Source organism: Gallinula chloropus, assembly GCF_964237585.1.
Source record: "Gallinula chloropus genome assembly, contig: HAP1_SCAFFOLD_40, whole genome shotgun sequence".
NCBI classification, from domain to species: Eukaryota; Metazoa; Chordata; class Aves; order Gruiformes; family Rallidae; genus Gallinula; species Gallinula chloropus.
In genome coordinates, this window is record NW_028168731.1 from 222482 (window position 1) to 244109 (window position 21628).

General features: G+C 40.6%; 2 protein-coding genes and 1 pseudogene across 3 annotated transcripts in view; 2 read left to right on the forward strand and 1 right to left on the reverse strand.

Annotated features, from left to right (window-relative positions):
- LOC311204218 (nischarin-like) overlaps positions 1 to 7870 on the reverse strand; it is a gene marked incomplete at both ends in the record, with an annotated part of 31244 nt that extends 23374 nt beyond the window's left edge. The window contains 4 exon segments of the mRNA XM_084280674.1: positions 1935 to 1937; positions 1941 to 2117; positions 2866 to 2949; positions 7760 to 7870. Of these exon segments, the coding sequence (XP_084136800.1) occupies positions 1935 to 1937; positions 1941 to 2117; positions 2866 to 2949; positions 7760 to 7870 (375 nt within the window).
- The window catches only part of LOC311204219 (nischarin-like), a 246789-nt pseudogene that overhangs the window by 122617 nt on the left and 102544 nt on the right, over positions 1 to 21628 (forward strand). The window lies entirely within an intron of this gene.
- The window catches only part of LOC311204224 (nischarin-like), a gene marked incomplete at both ends in the record, with an annotated part of 166007 nt that overhangs the window by 115947 nt on the left and 28432 nt on the right, over positions 1 to 21628 (forward strand). The gene's annotated exons all lie outside the window — the stretch shown is intronic.

The window sequence follows — 21628 nt, forward strand, 5'->3', positions numbered from 1 at the left end:
GACTGCTCTCCATCTGTTCTCCACCCAGCCTGGAGCTGTGCTCGGCATTGCCATGACCCACGTGCAGGACCTTGCACTTGGCCTTGTTGACCTTCAGGACAGGCCCAACTCTCAAGCCTGTCAAGGTCCCTCTGGACAGCATCCCTTCCCTCCAGCGTGTCACACAGCTTGGTGCCATCACCAGCCTTCCTATATAAACTAAGGAGGCAGTATCAGGCATTATGAAGCCTCAAGCATGCACATGGGCTAATATTGTAAAGATATTTTAGAAGACCAAAGTTCTGCAGGAAGATTATTCCCCAGTTGAATTCCTGTGGCAAATATTTAGCTTTTCTGCTGAATAGCTAACTACTTTTGGTAAATATTTAAAAAGTACTCTCAAGTCCCAAACAATTGCATTTCTACCTCAAGCCAGACTCCCCTAAACAAAGAAATGCAGATTAAACAACAGCTTCACTCATTTATGGATTAAAACTAAAGGAAGGAAGGTTTAGATTAGATATTAGAGGGAAGCTTTTTCCAGAGAGAGTGGTGAGGGGCTGGAACAGCCTGCCCAGAGAGGGGGTCGGTGCCCCATCCCTGGGGGTGTTCAAGGCCAGGTTGAATGGGGCTCTGGGCAACCTTGTGTAGCTCCAGGCCTGGAGGTTGGTGTCCCTGCCTGTGGCAGGGGGTTGGAGCTCTGTGACCCTTGAGGTCCCTTCCAACCCAGACCAGTCTTGGATTCTGTCATTCTATGATAATACACAAACACAATACACAAGCATGGAAGCATTCATATGCAAGTAACAGCAGTGCTTTGAAGAAGTGAAAAGGGATGAACATTACAGCAAGAAAGAAATCATCCAACTGAAAAGTGAGAATGACTGGAAGAATTTCTGCCTGCATAAAAATCTTTGTTGAAGTTACTGGACCAAAACGTTAATGAAACAGACACCATTTAAGAGAGAAACTTCCTGGTGATCCGGAAGTTTGCTTCATCTTAACAGAATTCTCCCTATGTTATCACACACATTTAACAGATTTAAAACCACCAATCAACTTACAAAAGCTCCCTCATGACAAACTAGTCCTCCTTGCTCACATCTGCAGGGCAATAGCAGCACCATGAACAGTTTATGCAAGTCAAACTCAGGCCTCAGCAGGGGAATTACATTCATGGAATACAACAAAAGCAGGTTCTTCTTTGTTGCTAAAGCTGTATCAACGCATCTAATGACCCACTACTTCTGAAGCCTTTATATGAAACTATGAAGAGCCATCTCAGCACATCCCACCCTGAAGCAATTACTGGTCCTCCTTTCCACAGAGTTCTCCAGTGCATTTTCCTCTTCATGAAGTTCAATCTCCCCCTTACAACACGATGCCATACTGTAAAAAAGCCCAATTATCCACAAGAGATGAATGAACAAATCACAATCTGAACACAAAAGCAAGCCACTGCTTATTTTCCTTTACTCTAACATTCTGTCTGCTGGCTGGAGCTGTTTCTCTAGAGGCCACTCCATCAGTGAGCTTCTCATGGAGAAGCACCATTTTTCTTCATTCAGGCTACTGGAAACTGTTCCAAGAATGAACCACAGATCTAAGCAGTAACCACTAAGTAGGGGTGCATGTGGATCGCTTCTGCAATGCTCCTTCAGAGAGCCAGCACTACTGACTTCAGCCTAACAACCAATTCAGCTGCAGATTTATTCACAGCCTCCAGCTACCCTGCCAGCATTTATTTCCTCCTCTTTGAGTCCCTACCCACACTACTTGTCAGCACAGCACCTACTGCAACAAAAAGTGCTGTCAAAAATCTGAAAAATATGCTTTGTTGCATCGTGCAAAAGGCAGAAAAAGAGCAGCTCCAGCTACTTTGTGAAGATTCCACACAGGTCTCTCCAAGCAAGACCCTCAGGCCTCCGTTTTTATATGCTAAAAACATAACTTACATATCAATGAAAGTGTAGGAAGTGTGACAAAACTTTCGGAGCAGTGACAGGGAACTTGACTAGCAGAGTTTGCAGGTAGACCTCCAACTCCTTTTGCCTTTTCTCCACCAGGCTTTTGGAATTTTTCCCAATAATCTTCTTGGGAGGTAGGAGATTTTTATCTATTTTCTTTTCTGAAACAAGCTGAAAGACAAAGACCAGAGTTACGACCCAACTCACAACCTGAACTCACACATAAGATGTGACAGAACACATTAAGAGCATGTTGCTCAATCCTGGTAGAACAAAACCAATACAGTTACTTTGGTAACTTTACCTACTGACTTAGGTATTTTTCAGAAAGACCGTTTTATAAAATTGTGAGAAGCTGAATAATAGTGTTTTCTGAGATAATTGCTCACAGTTACCACAGGGCAGAATGTAATGAAGTTGATAAAGCAACAGAATTACTAGTGCATAGCTGAAAAAGCTGCCCAGTTTTGAATATGATAGATTTGCCCTCATTTTCACTACCTGTTTATTCAGCACTGGTTGGTAACTAACCCATGCTACTGCCTAAGGTCAGTTTTATCAGCCACCCTTCCTAAGAGAGAGTCTTTGCGTGAATCCAGCTTCAGATTACCAGATCAGCTCATCATAAACACCTAAACATCTCTTGGCAAAAAGTTTAATAACTCTAGGTAAAACTCCACTCTCCCTGATGGAAGCTTCTGCCCAAGGCTAAAGTTGTTCAGGCCAACTTCCCCTAGTTCAAGAGGGGAGTGTAAGAGGGGCAAGTAACACTGCTCCTACAAAGGATTCAGTCTGCACTTCAGATGGCATCTGGCAGATATTCTTGCTCTTTGAGGAAAATATTTTTGTCCCATATAACCACTACAAAAACTGTACAATATTTTGGAAGAGACTGAGGCCAGAGCTTTAACCACCTTACCTTCTCATGCAGGTCATGGAAATCACTGTAACGATGCTTGGCTGTCCACTGATGATTGCCAACACTGACCTGAATAATGTACACCTGAAAGGAAGAAATTAAAGTAAGGGACAATGCAAGCAAAGCATGTCCTAAAGAGAAGCTGAGAAATTCTGTGGTTCTACCTTCTGGAAGTATTGTAGTTACCCGAAAGCTAATCTGAACTCTAAGGTGACTCTGCTGATGTAGGATCCCTAATCTCATTCACAAAGCACATAAAGCAATTGCTTTTATTTTTGATACCCAAAGGTTAGCATCTAAGCCACAACGTTTTCTAAAGATCTCTGCTAGGTTAAGCTGGTATGCATAGCTACTCACAACAAGCCTGGAACAGCAGCATCCTTTCTTCAGCCTCCCAATTTCCACAAGAGGTGGAGGAACTTGGCGAGCATCCTGCTGTCATGTCACAGCTACGCAGAAATGGAACCTTTCAGAAATCTGGACAAGCCCTTTGGCTGCTTGGATGTTAAGTTTTTATTCCTCAGCTTCCTGAGGGTTACAATCATGCCCAAGGAATCACTGCAGTTATCTAAAGCAATGCTGCGACGGAGAGAGACGGGACACAGCTTGATGCAGCAAGAGTCGATTTATTGCAAAGAACCATTCCTGTTTATATGCTCTGCAGACGGCTGCTTTCTGTCAAACACACGGTGTTCGTGGGCTACATCTGATTGGTCAACGTTTTGCTGTCACAGCAGCATCTCTACCTTATCATGCCAATAGAACTTCTAAACCCTCCTCAGACAGCAGCTACACCTTAACAATAGAGGACACTTTTTCCTGGAGCCTGTCCCAGCAGGGGGCCGGCAAGGATGCTGCCACCTTGTTTAGTTTCCCCGAGGTTCATGGCCTGAAGGCTCCATCCCGTTATCTCTTCACCTGGCAGTGCTTGAGCCTTTGTTTCTCAAGCTGCAGGACACATCTCCCCCTTCCTGTTAAGCAAAAAGAACCTCCTTCACTGAGAGTGATATTTTCTTTTGCAAGACTTGTCAAAAATAACACTAAGGCGAAAATATCTACAAAAAAACCCTAAGTCCTTATTTAACTAAATCTAAAAAACATCCCATAAACGAAAAACCACACTGTAAAATGGAGCAAGCTAAAAACTACTAATTGGCTACACACACTGTTTGCATTGTTAATTTATCTGTTATGTCTAAAAGTTATCTGCACACCTTCTGTGTTGACCATTTATTATGGATAATAACGACATGTTCAGTTACTTCCCAATACCTTCCTACAACTCCTCCTTGGTGTAAGGCAGTCCCTACCTCTGCCTTCAAGGCCGTAGTGTTTTGAAGATGTGATCACCAAATACTTCTCAATGTGAATAACTTTGCTGTTTCATAGGAAATTCAAGGATATTGTCAGGGACTATGTAATCCAGATTTGACCATTGACAATATCCATCCTGAAATTCCCCACTCCTGAAACCAATTGTCCAATCCAAAGAATCCATTTTCCTGTATCTTTTGTGTTTGATCTATTAATTTCTGAATGCTGGCATGGATTGACTGAGAGTGGACACATTCATGCAGCACATGCCTTTCAAAATTTTCACAACCATGTCTGTGAGCCAGCAACAAAAATCAGTTGCTGCTTGATTCTGTAAAGTCTTACAGAATCCACACCTGTAGCTGAGTGTCTTGACAGTTTCAGGAGTCAGATAACACCAGCCTCACCTTTTCGTGCAGGCACCACCCATTGCAGTCTGTGTTCTTAGGCTGTGCAGAAATCACCATTTCCCTAATTTTCATTTACCATAAATACATACATATTTCAAAGACTGTTAGTTAGTTCCATATGTCCCACAGCAAAACTCATAGTCCATTGTGGCTGCAGTTGGAACACTTGACATAAGTTACTGGGATCAGGATCTCCGCCTGGTTCACACAGGCTTGCTTTTTTCTGGATCCATGGCATCTGTAATGACACAGCCAGATCTCCTTTCCCCAAATTACTACCTGTAATTTAATTTTTTACTAACACTTGACATTGACTTTTTTTCTTTTCATCTTTTCTTTTTTTTTTTTTAAACCTCCTTTTAAACCTCCTGCATATTTCACATTGGAGGTACCAAGCTGTTCTGTGGCAGACATAAACAACTCAAAACATACAGAGCTTTGTTTAATTGATCAGCTGGAGAGATGTCCTTCTCTCCCCCTTTTTGTTTGTGAAGCAAAAACACTTGAGAGTTTGATTCATACGTTCCACCATGGCCTGACCTGCAGGCCAATGTGGTGTCCCTGTAACATAGGTAATGTCCCACAATTGGAAAGAGGTTTGTATTGTTTGTGCTGTATATCCTGGGCTGTTGTCCATTTTGATTTCACGGGGTACATGGCATTGGACACGGTTACCAGATTCCCGCGTTTGTGCCGTCCAAAACCTCCCGTGTGCCTGTGCCACAAGGTTTCACGCCAGGGGCAAGGCCGCTGGTGAATTGCTGACAGTCCAGGTGACTGTGCAACCCCTTTCGCCTCAGTAAACAAAGAAGTGGTATTGTAGCTAAAGCACCTTAGCAGACTGATGAAACAATTCAGGCAACTTTTGAACATCCAAATATTTTCACACTGGCTTCCTTGGAATTTTCCCTGGAACCCCTTGCTTCTCAAATGCAGTTCACTCATCAATCAAACTTCCAACGTCTAAGTCTTTTCCCGCAATCAGTATTTCAACCAAGTAATGATACTGTGGTGAATGGGTTAATATTTTGTTCATTGAAACAAGGTATGAATGACAGGAAACCACTTAGCTTCTAATATTAGTTCTAATATCAGGGAGGTTGCTGACTTATATCTCGAAACCCGTCACAACATCTGCTGACACATTTCGAAATCGGTCACCACATCTTATTTTGTAAAAATAACTGTGAGGAACTATGGACCAGAGTATTTTTTATTAAGGCTTATGCTAAGCTTAATATGAAATCACTTATGCCAGCAGCTACCAAAAATGTGCAATTGCTTATGCAAGCTACCAGACACCGCTTGTCCAGGATAAGATAACCACAATTGCTTACACAAACTAAACCAGATACCGCTTGTGCAAGATAACCGCCAGATGTCCAGGAACCACAGATAGGACAAAGGAGGAAGACTTCTTACTCCGGCCTCAAAGACCACCAAGAGGCAGAAAACGACCCCCTAACAACAACTGAAGCATGCGCAGAGTACCTCCACTACTTCATGAACACGGAAGTAAAAAATATATAAAAAGGGACTGTTTGAACTGATCAGCACGGCAGTTGGCGGAGCGCAGACTCTCCTGCCGTCCAGCGCTGTCTTTGCTCATATTCTACTTGCTATAATTAATAAAATTCTAATTGGATTATGATCCATTGTAGTCTCAATTTATAACACTTTCCTTCTAGGCAGAGGCCCCATGCTTCTCCTCGCAGGGTTGCAGATGCCGTCTGATAGAATTCTGTGCACTGTTAGGAGCTGTTGCTATTTTGGTTTTGGTTTTGGTTTTGGTGGTGGCTGGTTTCTATTGTTGTTACAGCTCTGTACACCAATAAAGTTTAGTTTGGTTCAGTTAATCAAGAGTTTCTATATATAAATTCTTCTACAGAAAATACAATAACCCTTTTCAATTTGCAAAAGCAACATTTCCCAGCATTTTCCACAGTGCTACAAACTCTGACCAAAGCTGTGCCTACTTAGTTAGGTCACACGCTCTTGCAGGAATGTATAATAAATTACTGTTTCACTAATGTTTCTACCTCAAGTCCTTTCTTTAGGACCATTGGCATTTCTAACACATTGAAATGGAACAGTGAGTTGGAAATGCTGAATGACTGCAGCCATGGGGGTGCCAGAAAACCTGCCATCCAACTGCTTTAGGTGAGTCGGCCCTGGCCATGGGGTCTCCAGCCCTGGCCATGGGGTCTCCGGCCCTGGCCATGGGGTCTCCGACCCTGGCCATGGGGACTCCAGCCCTGGCCATGGGGTCTCTGGCCCTGGCCATGGGGTCTCCAGCCCTGGCCATGGGGTCTCCGGCAGAGCCAGCACTTGACAGCAGTCCAGTGACCGCATTAGGCTTCGTGCCACCACCCCCACTCACTGAAACTTCAAAGCAATATTTAAGGGCAACTTTCCCTCCCTGGAGATTCCTGGCTCCGTGTTACGCTGCAGCCAGCGACAGGTATCTGCAGCCTCAAAGCTCTGCTGCATTTAACAGCCTCGAGGTGAACTTCTGCTCTTGGACTGCAGCATGTTTAGATGCTCCAGCTGGTACAATTGCTTCCCTAGTGTGATATATGTCCATCTGATTCGTGTTAATATGGAATCGTGTTGGGGGTGCATCATGACCTACCCTTGTATGGCCAGGGGCCTGGGAGGGACAGTTTAAGATTCTTGCATGTGCTGAATGAAGGATGTTGAAGCAGCAACAAACTAGATAAAGGATGTGCAAAGCTTTGCCTAAAGGACCACAGTGTTAGCACATTGTGTGCATTGTGATACCTGAGGAGAAACAACTTGTCTCTGAGGAGGAGGTGATGAAGAGGAACAGAAGAATAGGAAGGCTCCTGAAATCTGCCTCAAGTCTGCAGAACCAGCTGCCTGACTTTGTTAGCAAGACAAAAGCTAAAGCTGCCCTAAAGGATGCCTGGTGGGGGTGTCCTGGCGGGCGCTCCAGCCTGTCAGTGGGGCCTGCGGGCGGTGCTGGCCCTGGAAGAGATCTAAGCCAGGGGCTGGGGCTGTACGGGGTGCGGCCTGGCGGAGCGGAGCCTGGCGGAGCGGAGCCTCCCGCAGCACCCGGCGCTGCGCCTGCAGCCCGGTGCCGTCTGCTCGCCTTTGTTCGTTTAATAAATCGTTCCGTTTGTTTCTAATCCTGTTTGGGACCGAGTCACTTGTAACAGCTGGGGGCTCGTCCGGGATGGCTCTAGTACTGAACGCTGAGGTGATCTAGGAGGGGCGCCGCGCCATTCGGTGGCTCCTGCTCGGGTCGGGACTAACGCCATCCTGAACCTGAGAATCGGATTTTTACGAGCTCCCTTGCCGGCTGCAGCAGGTTTTTGTGCCCGGAATTGTGCGCGCAGAGACCCAAAGGAGACGCCAGTCGTGCAGCGTGAGGCGGGTTCCGTTCGGCTGCCCGAGCGAGGCCGGCAGGAGCCGTGTCCGTCGGCCCGGCCCGTCGGGTTGGGGCCGAGTGAAGACGACAGAGTCGTAAGTATTTTGCGTGTAGCGTTGGGTTGGGTGGGATTCGGTTGCCTGTGTGTGTGAGAGTGCGACTGAGACGGAACGTGGTTCCGAAGCGAGTGCGGAGGTTCTTCTGACCGCGGCTCCGATCTCCCGCCAGCGACTCGTCAGGGAAGGGCCAAAGCGAGTCCTATAGGACTCGGGGGGGTGACAGGTCCCCAGCCCCCTGCAAGACACTCTTACGGGTAACCGAGGGCTGTAGGAATTGCTGGAGTGAAATTCCGAGGTGGGTCAGACGACAGACCCCGGGACCAGAAGAAAAGGGAGCAAATTACCCAACGTCCATTAGAAATGCTGATTAAAAATTGGAATGATCGGGGCCCTAGAGAAGGAAAAAGTAAATGAAACTGAGTTCAGTGTTGTGTGTGGGATGGCCAGAGGGGCTTGTGAGGCTGCCTGTCCTTTGGGCTGGTTTTGGCTCCTTTGAAACCCCCAGCTGGACAAACAGGCGTGTAAATTCACAAAGGCCTTTTAGTCAGGAGGAGAGGGATTGTGCAGTCAGGACTTGACGTCCTTTTCCAGCTTCAATGTTTGCACTAAAAGCAGGAGAAGGGCTTGAAGATCCGTGGGAGCCGTTGCCAAGCCCGGCGGCGGCTGCCCCTCCGGGAGTCGTGGCATTTCCAGCGGTACCAGCGCTGCCCCTGCGCCTCCACCATCAGCAGCACCGGCACTAGACCGACCTCCGGCTGCAGGTGTAAGAAGTGGGGACCCTGTTAGATGATCCCCTCCGAGTAGCCGAAAAACTGGACCAATTCCTAGGCCCTAATACTTCTACCTGGGAAGAAATACAGTCCATTTTAGGGATTTTGTTCACTGCTGAGGAGAAGGGAATGATTAGACAAGCTGGACCGAGAATTTGGGAAAGACAGAATCAGGCAGGACCCCCGGGAGGCCAAAAATGGACAATTTGCAGCTAAATCCGGGGGCTGGGGGAACATAAGAAGAAAGTTAGAGAAGCTGGAGGACTGGCAAGAAGGGAAATACTATTCAAAAGAGGTGCTGGTAGCAGGGCTGGAGCCTCCAAATTGTCAAACTGTTTTTTTCACACTAAGAAAACATTATCCCAACTTAGAGAGATGGAGACGGGATCCTGGCTTTGCTACAGGTGAATGCCTGCACCAGAGTGGCATGTTAAGAAGCTTAATTGTTCTACCTCACTGGGGAAACAGAAGGTTCTTGCTGCCTTTTAAAACTATGTATAGCAGCAATAAGAACAAAATTCTTCCTGAGCTGGATATTCCAGTGTTACCGAATGTTTTGTAACAGTGATCAATTGTACTTGTGACCTGACAATGAGAATATCTTTCTACAATCTAAGATGCCACGTTACTCAAGGTGTTACAGTGTACAGCTGGCTGTCTTTCTTACCCAGGTGTGTGCAGATGAGCCCAGTAATACCGTATCCGTAGGGAGGCAACAGCAACGAGCTACATCTTCACAGCTTTGCAGGCGCTGGACATGCTGCTGGCTGTAGGGGATGTGGTGTGACAGCCGGTCACGGGGAGTCTGTATAATCCAGGTCGCTGGGTCCTGAGTGGCAGCCCAAGGAAACTTGCTTGAAACATCTCGCACACCCTGGTGTCTTTATAAATCTTTTAATTGCATGACGTCCTTATGACTTTGTGGCTGTGGGGTTTTTTCTGTGCACTGTGGGCCTCTTTCCTGGGTTGCTCCCAGGACATTGTGGAGTCTGGTTTGATTTGTTATGAATGGGCTGGAAATAAAATCTTCCCGGCCACAATGCCATTTGTGTTGGGTTTAAAGAGGTTTGCTAGGGAGTTTGTTGGGAAAATGAATCTGGGCTTGATGATGCTTTGTTTCAGCTCTCTGTGCTTGGCCTCTTGTTCATTAGAGATGTGAATTTGTTCCTGGTTTAGTGCTTTGTCATGGTAAGGAAAGCCACCCCTAAGGTGGGACAACCTTTTGGATAGGAATGTTGTGGTTCAAAGTTCTGAAAGCTGACCCGAGGCTGCTGCATCAGCCAGGAGAGGGGATAACAGTTTGCTCAGTCGTTAACAGATCATTCTGAGCAAATGCCCCCTAACTCCTGAGAGGGATAGAACTGAAGCTTCATCCTCTTTGCAAGGGGAGATGGCTGAGCCTGCAACTGCAGCATGTGCCTGAGGAGCACTTCACTCGGAGGTTTCTTTACAATCAGGCTTCTAAACTCGTGTTAAGAGGAGTGAAGTGACTTTCTGCTGGCTGCCAGTAGCGCCTTTGATTCGGGAGATGCAGGTAGGTCAAAATTCTGCAATTTTGAAGCTTAATATGGGGATGTCTCTGTGTTTGGTGTTTGCTTTATTTTTGAGAAAGGGACATCTTCTGCTGTAAAGGCCAAAGGCATGTAAGCCAGATGTGTAATATTTTAGCAGAGTATAATGATAATTATGGGTCTGCACTTTTGACATGGCAAAAAAATCCATATAAAATAAGATGAGAACTCATGACTCAAGTTTGGTTTTTTTTTTAAAGTATGTTTGATATTGTTCAGGTATTTATCAAACCAGGAAATAAACCCACTGCTATAAAATGGTAAATTATGAGGTAAGGTTTTATTTTCTTTTCCTCTAACTTCATAATCAAGTATAAACAACATAATTAGGGCCCCCATAACACTATTTCATGAGGGGCAGATATGAAGAACACCCAAGAATGAGTAAGGGATCAATCAGAATGCTATTACAATATTGTTTGCATTTTCAGATAGGTTCTTTGGATACCCAAGTGAGAATTTATGAAATACTGCCTATTTGTATATTCCTTTATAGTTTATTTGAACATATAATAAATATGAACGTTGGTCTCCATGAAAAAGAATTAATTTTCCCTACCTTATTGTAGGTACTTAGTGAAAAAAATATGCCTCACCTATGTAGTCTTCTGTAAGGGAACAAATTCAAAGTCTTTATTGTGAAATACTCTAGTGGGAGAACAGCAAATTATGGTCATGAAAAGATCATTATAAAGAACTTGTCTATTTTGCTGAGATACCAAATTTATTGATACTTCCATGATCTGCAATAAAGCACAAGATTGTTGGAAAAGGTGAACAGTGGCCTTAGTCAGGACATGATGTGAGGCAGAGCTGATTTATTGGAGCATTCAGGGTCCAGGATTTTAATTCTGGACTAGGTGTTTCCTTTGGAAGCATAGCTTCTTTCCTCTACTGTTTTTTCTGTAGCACATAACACAAAGCAGTCTTCTAATTGTCATGAACATTGATAATGAGTGGTATTTACATTCATATATCAAAGGATCAGTTACTGGAAATCCCAAATACTAGTTTAATGATGATTCTGATTTCAGTCAATATGTTACTAGAAAACTGAATGGACATTTTATTTTTAAATATCTGAAAATGGTTTTCCTAAATTGCTAATAAATGCAGTATTTAAATATTTTGGTTAAACTCAATTAATATTGCAGAAGAGAGAATGGTAAAATACACAAAACTTTTATAGGACTTTGGAGTTTAAGTTCTGGTTTTAAAAGTGTTTTTAAAATGTAGAAGCTTGAATTCTGTTTACTTTCAACATTTAGACTCATAAACTTCATGTCTACTCTTGAAATGTCTAAGAATTGAATAATAAAAAAGACAAACAATAAAAAAAACCCTACTTTGCCAGATGAAATATACTTCTTGGTTTTATTCCTGTTCTCCCACAGTTAAAAAAAAATCCCAAAGTTAAAAAGTAATCCCAGAATTACTGACTATGAAAACAAATAAATTGTCATCATATTTGTCTTGTTATATGAATAGAAAAGGCAAGACATAAGAGAAAGGCAAGATAAAAAGCCACTATGGAAATAAAATAGTTTATGTTGCTTGTGTTATGCATCTGTTCTTTTTTCCTCGTAATCCTGTCTTCTTTTCTTAAAAAAAAAAGAGTATATGCTATTTTTCATGCAAATTATGGTGAAGTGAGACCTTGTGATTTGAAGAAACATAGGTAATTGCACTTATTTTGAGCTGGGTAGTTATATTATGGTGCCAAAAAAAGCTAAAAATAAGTGACATACAGATTGACCTCAAACACTGTTTCTGCTGGTTTGTAGTTAATGATATATAACTTACAGACATGGGATCAAACAGCTGGAACAGAGTCAGAAGGAAGAAGAAACAGCTTTCAAGTACTTCACTTCCATCGGAATCATAGAACGTGTGAGGTTGGAAGGGTCATTTAAAGGTCATCTAGTCCAGTCCCCCTGCAGTAGGCAGAGACACCTTTAACTGGATTGGATTGCTCAGAGCTTCATCAAGCCTGACCTTGAAGTCTCCAGGGATGAGGCCTCCACTAACTCTCTGGGAAACCTGTTTTAGTGTCTCATCACCCTCCTAATAAAGAACTTATAATGTCCAACCTAAACCTACCCTGCTCTAGTTTAAAACCATTGCCCCTGTTGCTACATGCCCTTATAAACAGTTCATCCCCAGCTTTCCTGCAGGTCCCCTTCAGGTACTGGACGGCTGCCATAAGGTCTTCCCAGAGCTTTCTTTTCTCCATTGTAGAAACCCACTAGGTTGGTCAAGCAGGGCTTGTCCTTGGTGAAGCCACCCTGGCTGTCTTGAATTGCCTCCCTGTCCTCCATGTGCCTTAGCATAGCTTCTAGAAGAATCTATTCCATAATCTTCCCAGGCACAGAGGTGAGGCTGACAGGGCAATAGTTCCCGGGATTGTCCTTTGTACCCTTTTAAAAACCTGGCTGTAATTATTCCCTTCTTCCAGTCATGAGGGACTTCACCTGACTGCCATGACTTTTCAAGTATCATGGAGGGTGGCTTGGCAACTACATCAGCCAATTCCTTTGGGATTCCTGGGTGCATCTCATCATGTCCTATGCACTTGGGGATACTCACGTTTCAAGGTCACGAACCTTGTCTTCACTTACAGTGTGACGGACTTTGTCCCCCAAGTTCCCATCTTGCATTCAAGAAAAGGCACTATACATTTAAACAGTGTTCCCAACACAAACCAGTACCTCTGCACAGCACTGCAGACAACCATGGGAAGACAGATCAATTCAGGTGCTCTGAATGCCTCTGCAGTACTTCTACTGTACAGCATGTTACTGCTTATTTTGGTGGCATTCCTCTGATTTTGTTAACTGCAGATAAATTGCAGAAAGATGCAGGGAATGAAATCATAGATATCTAGAAAGACATATTTCTATAGACATCAAAATGATGTGCTGGGTGCAAGGGAATAAAATTAGGCTAAAAATAGTGTGCCATATGAAAAGAGTTTTCATTTTAAAAAATTGGAAGTTTGATAACAGGAAAATGTTCTAATTTTTATTTCACGAACTGCTTCTTTTCCCCAAAACTCACAACACAAAAAAGAAGCAATTTCAAGCGAAATATTCCAGAAGTATCTTTGAAATTACTATTATGACATTTCCCTTAATACGGAAAAAACCTCAAAATTCAGCAATTTTGCAATTATATTAGTTTAAAATATAGCAAAAGTTGTCTTTCTATTCCACCTAAGAATGATTTCTAGTAACATCAGCAAACACACTACTTGTCTAGCCTTACTTAGGGTTAATTTTTTGAGCTGAAGGCAAAGAATTTAATCTCTTTTGCTTGCAACTCACATTAGGAATATTACTTCTGAATTCCACAGGGTTGTTCTATATGTGGACATCAGTGAATGCTTGGCAATGGTAACGAGGTATGAGGAACTGTGAGTCAGCTGGGAGTAACCCAATCTAAAAATTAGTTTCTATGTGAAAATGTCGAGAAGATAATTAAGTTTTCAACATTCATAAATGTAATCATGCTGATCTCTTATGTCCTGTTTATGTTGCCAGTTATTTGAGAGGTATTTTCATTCCTCTAAATATTGCAAATCATGATAAAATGCTTCTTGTGGGAAACAAAGCAATCCTTTCAAAGAAGATATTAAGCAGCTCAGCCGGCAATGCAACACGTAGCAAACCACTACTGGGTCGTATACAGGCAATGATACAGAATGACCTCATGGGATAAGACCACGGGTATTTCTGGGAGGCCTGTGATTTAGGATTTGACAGGCACAGGCTATGCTGCTTGCTGACTTTGGCATTACTTTTACGGCATGTTGTGCCAGAACAGCTGCAATGCTGATGAACTTGTCTGAACATGAAAACAGATACCACTTACACTATTATGCTAATTTATGGTGACTGTTTTTTAATTTTCTTATCTATGGGATGAAGAAAGAATATTCTATCAAGAGCCCTAGCTGATTATCCACAACAACTCATGAGTATTGCTTACTAGACAAACCCACAACACTCAGTCAAGTGGTAACCTATCAGCTGGGAGAAAAAAATACTCATTTTGTGTGAAATATTAATTTTCTCTTTGCTATTCTTCTTGTCTTCTATCCTCCTTCTTATGCTAGTTGCCTTAAGAGTAGATCACCATTCCAAACTGTTACCATACCTTATCTTTTTCTAGACAGAACACTCACATTTCATAGGCCTAATACTGCTTTTATAAGCCTAGAGATTGCGTTCAGGCTCACAAAATGTGTACTCGCCTCTGAGCTTCCATTATATACTTGCTAAAAGTCTTTAACCATGCTGTATAGCCATAATTAAATCCTGATGTGTTTAAAGGTCCCAGTAGCACAATCTAACCTTTCTATTGCCTCCTCTGCTTAATTTAGGGATAGTTTCTGTCCTTAAACTGGTTTCACAATGATGAAATAGCACAAAAGCTCTTGTACTTTGAAAGAAAAAAATCACCACAATAAACTGCAGTTTCATGCTCATTTATTCTAAACTTAAATGTTCCCATTATGAGCAAAATGACACAAGAAGACACATGAATGTGCAAAAATATGGTTTATATCACGTGAGTCTCCTTTTTATTTTAATTTTATTATAATGTCTATCATTTCATGTCTATAGTCACTGCCTCTTGTGCAAAACTGCATGTATGCGAGTGAGTAAAAAATTACAATGCTTTAAAATAAAACAAGAAAACTGATTTTGCCAAAGGATTTGTAGGTATGAATCATGTGAGCAGCTCTAAACCTCCATCACCGGCAAGCAATACCTATCCTGACTGGAATGATACTTATAGAAGTTCACCAACACACACAGATTTTTGTATTCTAATCAATGAGACTTACTGGACATGAAAGATAATGACACTAATAATCATTAATAATATAAATTCTGACTGTAGCCAGTGAGAGGACAGTGACAGACATCCCAAAAAGCCTGATTCAGTGTCCATGTATCTACTTCTGGAGCACTAGTATGGTTCAGCTGTAGTGATCAGTTCATGGTAGCATTAGGGAGCACTGAGGATATTAAGCCCTGACAATAATAGGGAATCATGAAGCTGACAGAAGCTACAGAATGCTTTACATATATGTTTTGCCCATTCCTAAAAAAAACCAAACAAAAAATCCCCCAACCAACCAACCACACAAGAAGAAACTGTGTCTGGGTAACATGATGTGATTCAAGTAACTTCTGCATACCTCAGAAGTGATGATGTGCCATAGGAACAGAGCTCAAGTATCATTCCCCTGCTACTGATCTTTTCATCCAATAAACCCAGGAAAAGAAAAAAGGTTTCTTTATAACCTGAAAGAAAACAAATGCTTTTATTGTTATTAACTGTAGTTGGTCATATTGTCTTTGGGTGATGGCTCTGACTCTCAGTAAGATGTGCTTGAGTGTCCATAGAGGCTCTTTTTGCACAAAATGGAATTGAAATGCACTGCCGTGATGAATTGAAAATATTAGAGACTAGCAAGAGTACTGATTAAAGAATAATAAACAAAATTCCAGAAAAGGGACCAAAGGACAGATACATCCAGCTGTAATATTAAACCAAGCTATCTTTCACTGCTACCACATGCCAGAGGTGTGGAATAGGTAAAATTATGTAGTGAGGGAGTGATGACAGGTCTGTATCCATACATCATTGCTATTGAATTGCATATGTGCACCTTTTATTTATTTAGGTATTTTTGCTATTACTCTTGGATGTGTTTCAGCAAGTTAGAATTTCTAATTGACCTATTGGAAACACTCTAAAAAGAAAAAAAATAAAAAGAAAAAATCTTTTCTGAGAATATTACTGATTTCTTTTGGTTTTCATATAAGAAACAAAAAAATGCTGTCTTTTGGAATTATAATGCAGTAGGGATAATAAAAGAAATCTGTAGCTTAGTCTACTAAGACTCAAAGTGTTACCCTCCTTATTTTATTTGGTTTGTTAGTTCAATGTGACATTAATTTAGAAGATTATGCAACTTTAATATTTTTACACATCTCTTTTTTCAGTCACTGTTAAAGACATTGAGTCAGCATTTCTGTTTTCAGTTCTGTTATTCAAGGATCAAAATGGCAAAAAAAAAATGAAATAAAATACCCCAAAGTCCATAATTTTAAACAATAAATAGTGGTAAAAAAAACCCCAAACCCAACAGTACCAAAATGTCAATAATGGATTGAGGAATATATTGGTACAGTAGACATTTTTCCTGTCTGACAGACAAAAAATTTCATCATGATCATTTGGTGGTGGGAGGACGTATGTTCTCAAAAGTCCTAAATTAGTTAATTGCCAAATGTTTCTGACTTCCCAAGATCATAATTTTCCCATGTTTTCCCATTTCAATTCTTATTCAGCTGTTAATATTTGTCAATGGGAAGTGATGTTATGTGGTTTGAAAGAGACTTGCAGGTGCCATGAATAAAATTTGGGTCATCCAGATGATTGACATTTCCCCTTTCAATGGTTTTGATCTCTGGTAAAAGCATCCTGAGTTTAGCAACACAAGTCAGCTTTTATCCTGGAAACTAACAGCCACTGCAGTTCTTAGTAAGACATCTTGAGTACAGGGCATTACTATATGCACGTGGCTTCCAAAAGGGATCTTGCATACATCTGGCTGAGTAGAGGCTTGGTGTTTGTGACTAGGCATTCTAGACTCCAGTAGAGTTAGATCATGGTACCTTGGTACAACAAGGTGCTTTGAGTAAAAGGATAACGTCACTTTATCTGACAAATAGGAAAATATTTTCATTAGGCTTTGAAATTGCTGATGTTGAATCTTATCATGGTTCTCTTTCAATTCTCTCTTTCTGAAGTTACTCTGCTCTTACACAAGTTCTTCATGTTTCCGAATTGTTTATCAAGATGAGAACCATCCCCCAGAACCATATTATGACCTTTAACATATACAGAAATTTACCATTTATCACAGGTTTTGTTTTCCCTCCCTTAGTCAATTTTTTCATGAGATTGTGTCGTGAAATTCTCACAAAGGCCTCAATTAGTTTAAATGGAAAAAAAAAATAAATTGCTTCCATGAAATAGATTTTGAGCACAGAAACAGTCACAGTCCTCCTGTTAGAGATCCTCCTACTATATTGTCAGATGTTTACAGGCAGAGGGAAGCTTCAGAAATACCCCCCCTGAAAAACAAGTTGCACAGGTATGACTAAGGAGCACCCAGTAATTGTATAAAGAAGGCTTTTGTTTTTTAAAATACAGTAATTGCCCATTCACGGGTGATGATTAGTCAGGAGAGACAGGTGCTGGGGAATTAGAGGAGATGCATGACTTTTGAGGCATGACAACTGTATGGAGGGACTAAGATCTCTAATATCTTAAAAAAACACTAAGTACTAGTCAGTGTTCTTGACTTATAGAAAATACATTTTAGGACCTTTACCAAAAAAACCCCATATATCTTTTCTTTACAATCCTGTAAAAACAAAAAATCTGTAACTGTGGGTGCATGGTGATTTTATCTTGAAGTCTTTCAACTGATGAAGAAAGAATTACAAGTACAATTAAAATAAACATTACTATCTGAAAAACTATGATATTTTAGGAAAAACTAAAATTTCCTAGAACCTCTTACAATTACAATATGGTCAGCTGATACAATCCACAAAACATTTCATTTTCATAGACACTCAAATATTTTCGATAATGCCCTGTGATTAAAATGATAAAAAACACCCCCAGACAGTCTGAAGACTGTCTGAGTGACAGCAGGTCAAGTCAGGTGGCCACAATCAGAAGCAACATGGCAAAGACAGATTATGAAACAGTAAAGAAATCTTGACTCCAGTATAATTTAAGTTAACTTTTTGGAGGTCTCATGGTTGTTTGTATATTTTATCTTATAAATTTGAGGCATGAAGTTCAAAGTCATTTATATAATATTGAGGCCTGAGTTGAATATTGGATATTAGCGGAATTATATGGTTAATAAAACCCTAAATACTATGTGGTCTTCTAACCAAAACATCAAATAAGGTCTTGCTCATTATTTTATTTTCAAATTAGTGAAAACATTTCCTTCATTGCTGCCTACTGCAAGCATCACTGGGGTTTGTGTAATTTTTGTCCTTGCCATTGCTAGATTCAGGGACAAAGAAATACATTTTTTTATCTGGGGATAAAAAAATGGATAAAACCCAAAAAATATTTCAAAGTAATTACTCTGAGCTAATCAGATTTGATCTGTAATCTGGAATACTGTCTACTTGTCACAGATATTCTCCTCTCATTGAGCTAACTCTACCACAGTGAAAAAATTATGAAAACTAGGTTAACACTAAGGACAAAATGGCTTCAACCCTGAATAGCAGCTAAACTTTCAGCCATACATCAGATTGGATACTATCAGCAAAATAATTATTTAATTAAAAGAATTTGTGTAGCTTTTAACAGCAACTCAAAACCCCAAGTTTCACACTGCCTGAAATAAAGGCAACAAAATAAAGTGCCTAGTTTCTAGTAACGAGAGTATTCTGTCACTGACACAATGCATTTCAGTAACTTTTAGGGCTTAACCTTCACCCTATACTGTACCACAGCGTAGTGAAACACATAGATACAGAGAAATGTGGCTAGCTGAGAAAAAACAAACCCTTTTCCAGAAAACTAAGCTTTAAATAGCTTCTTACCCTAGAAGCTACAGAAATGCATGAATCAGACTAATATATGCATAATGGACTAAAATTCATGTGAATTCACTCTGCAGAGTTACATTGTGTGTACCTAAACAGTCTTTGAGACAGAAGTATCAATGTAATTTAAGGAAGTTTCCCATTTACTGTGTTTTGTTTGGCATTGTGAAGACTTCCTAGAAAGTTTAAACTGGATTTTTGTAACAGGGGTTTTTTATATTAAACTGAAGTAGAAGATGGAACCACGTAATGCACTCCAGCTGCAAACAGGCATTGGGTCTTTGGAACCAGGCTACAGGGAGTCTGAATTTAAACAAAATAAAATGTTATGTGTATTGTGTGAAGACCATACGTGTAAGTATGAATTTTAGGAACATCTTGAGAAACCTAAAAAAAGTTAGCGATACTGTCATATTAAGGTCTAATATTTGAACTAGTCTGAAGCCAAGTGTAACTACTGCATTCCCAATGTCATAAAACAATTTTTGAAGTTGATAGTTCACAAAATGTCAGATCTTGAGGTTTTTTATTAACCTATGAGTAAATGTTCTCTCTTGTATCCCTGCCCAATGTCATTGAGAGCAGAGGATTCCAGTTAGGGAAGGAATATGCCAAGGTGATGGCTTAATCAAATTATAATTATTTAAAAACTGCTCAGAAGCTTGAAATTGTAGGAAACATTTCTATGGAATTACTGAACACAATTCATATAAGACAAAATGAGTGATAAATACTTCTCAATTAACTAAAAGAACAAGTCCTTATCATTTGTGCAACAAATATATATGTAAATATATTTACATTTAAAGATACCAAACTGGATACATTAAAATGGTTAAAAGATTTGATTCCGTCTCAGTTCTTACCTATGTGGGTATTTGTTTTTCTTAATGGCTGTGAAAGAAAATATTGGAACTGAGTTCATATATGATAAATTAGATTCTAAATAAATAAGAACTGGGTTTAAACTTCTATCTGATTTCCTGAATTCTTGAGGAACATGAAACATTAATTGTGGATTATTGATTCAACAGGGATGTGCAATCATTCAAAATCTATAGACCTGCATATATCCAGTGAAGTATCTTGCTCACTACCTTCAAAAGGAAATGAATGAATATCAGCAGCCAGGAGAGTAGTTTCTAAACCTCAGACTAATTCTATGAATGAATGTCCAGAAGTTAAGCCAGTCTTCACCGGAGAGTCTAAACATCTTCCTACAAACACACAAGAGCGCATGAATGTTCATGAAGCAAACACTCAAATAAGAAAGGGATATTTAACAGTGCTTGAGATTCTTCTGAGATTCGTGCATTCACTTCCAGATCTCCCTGTGTTTTCTCTGGAAGTCTCTTTATGTTGGAGAAACATGTAGTTGATAGCTAAGGGAAGGTCTTACTGCAGGCATGTCTTTCATGTCTGAGAATGAAATGAGTACAGAGACTGGAAAATATGTAATCTCTCTAGATAGTGCAAAAGAAGGGGGGGAAAAAAAGTCCTTGACTTCAAGAGCCTTAGTAAATGATCACTTGCAAAGCAAGATATGCGTACAAGATAGCTCAAAAGAAATTGGTTATTGGTAAGTAACTTTCCCTTTCTTTGTTATCAGTGCACTTTTCAACTGGGAATAACCAAGACGAGATGCTGACTCTAGCTATATTGCTTTAGCATTCTTTTAGTACTGATGTAGTGTCACTTTTGAAGTCATTCCAGGCTAAAATAAGCACCCAACTTCTCTGGCTTGGAAAAACTGGCTCCACCATCTTCATCTTGTACCTGAGCTGGGATTTATGTAGCTTTTGGCAAGCACAAACGAGGCTTCTCACCCAAATACCTGAACATATATTTAAGCCAATCACATGCACACATACACACATATTTGACAAATACCATTGATTTTACTGGCTCATTGTACAACAAGATATATAAAATCTGGTTTCATACCATTTTACTTCTTTTCATGCTGTGTGTATAAAAATCCACTATTTTAAAATATTTCTCACTTCAGAATATATTCTTCATGACATTTATGCTGGTCCACCTCTCCTCAGATATAATATAAACATGATAAATTTCCCATGTCCATTATTTGCAAACCTGTATAACTTGTACTAATCTTATACACTTAGCTAAAAAGTTCTGATTTAGAAAGTTGAGGTTTCTTGGGAATTGTTTTACTGCTGACCTATTGCCTAGTGAGAATCTATGCTAAGGGGTACCAGAATGACCATCCATTTTTTGTTCATGCTGATTCAAACACTTTAATGTGCATTATTTTACTTCTAGAGCTCACTGGGGTTCAACTACCACTGTTGAACATCGAATCTGCACACTTGATGATTTCATTATCAGTAATTTGTACACAACTATGACCTTCAGTTTTACATCAGTATTTTCTAATGATTTAGTTTTAAAATACATTTTGTAGTTTCTGGAAGTTTCTGGGAAGCAGTGATCAAAAAGGGAGTGTAAATGCTCCCATAAGAAGGCTCATCTGCTACAGCCTTTCAAAACAGTATCTCCTCCAAGTCCACAGTGTACCTACAACAGATGCTGCACTTTGAAACTGGGAAAACATAGGTAAA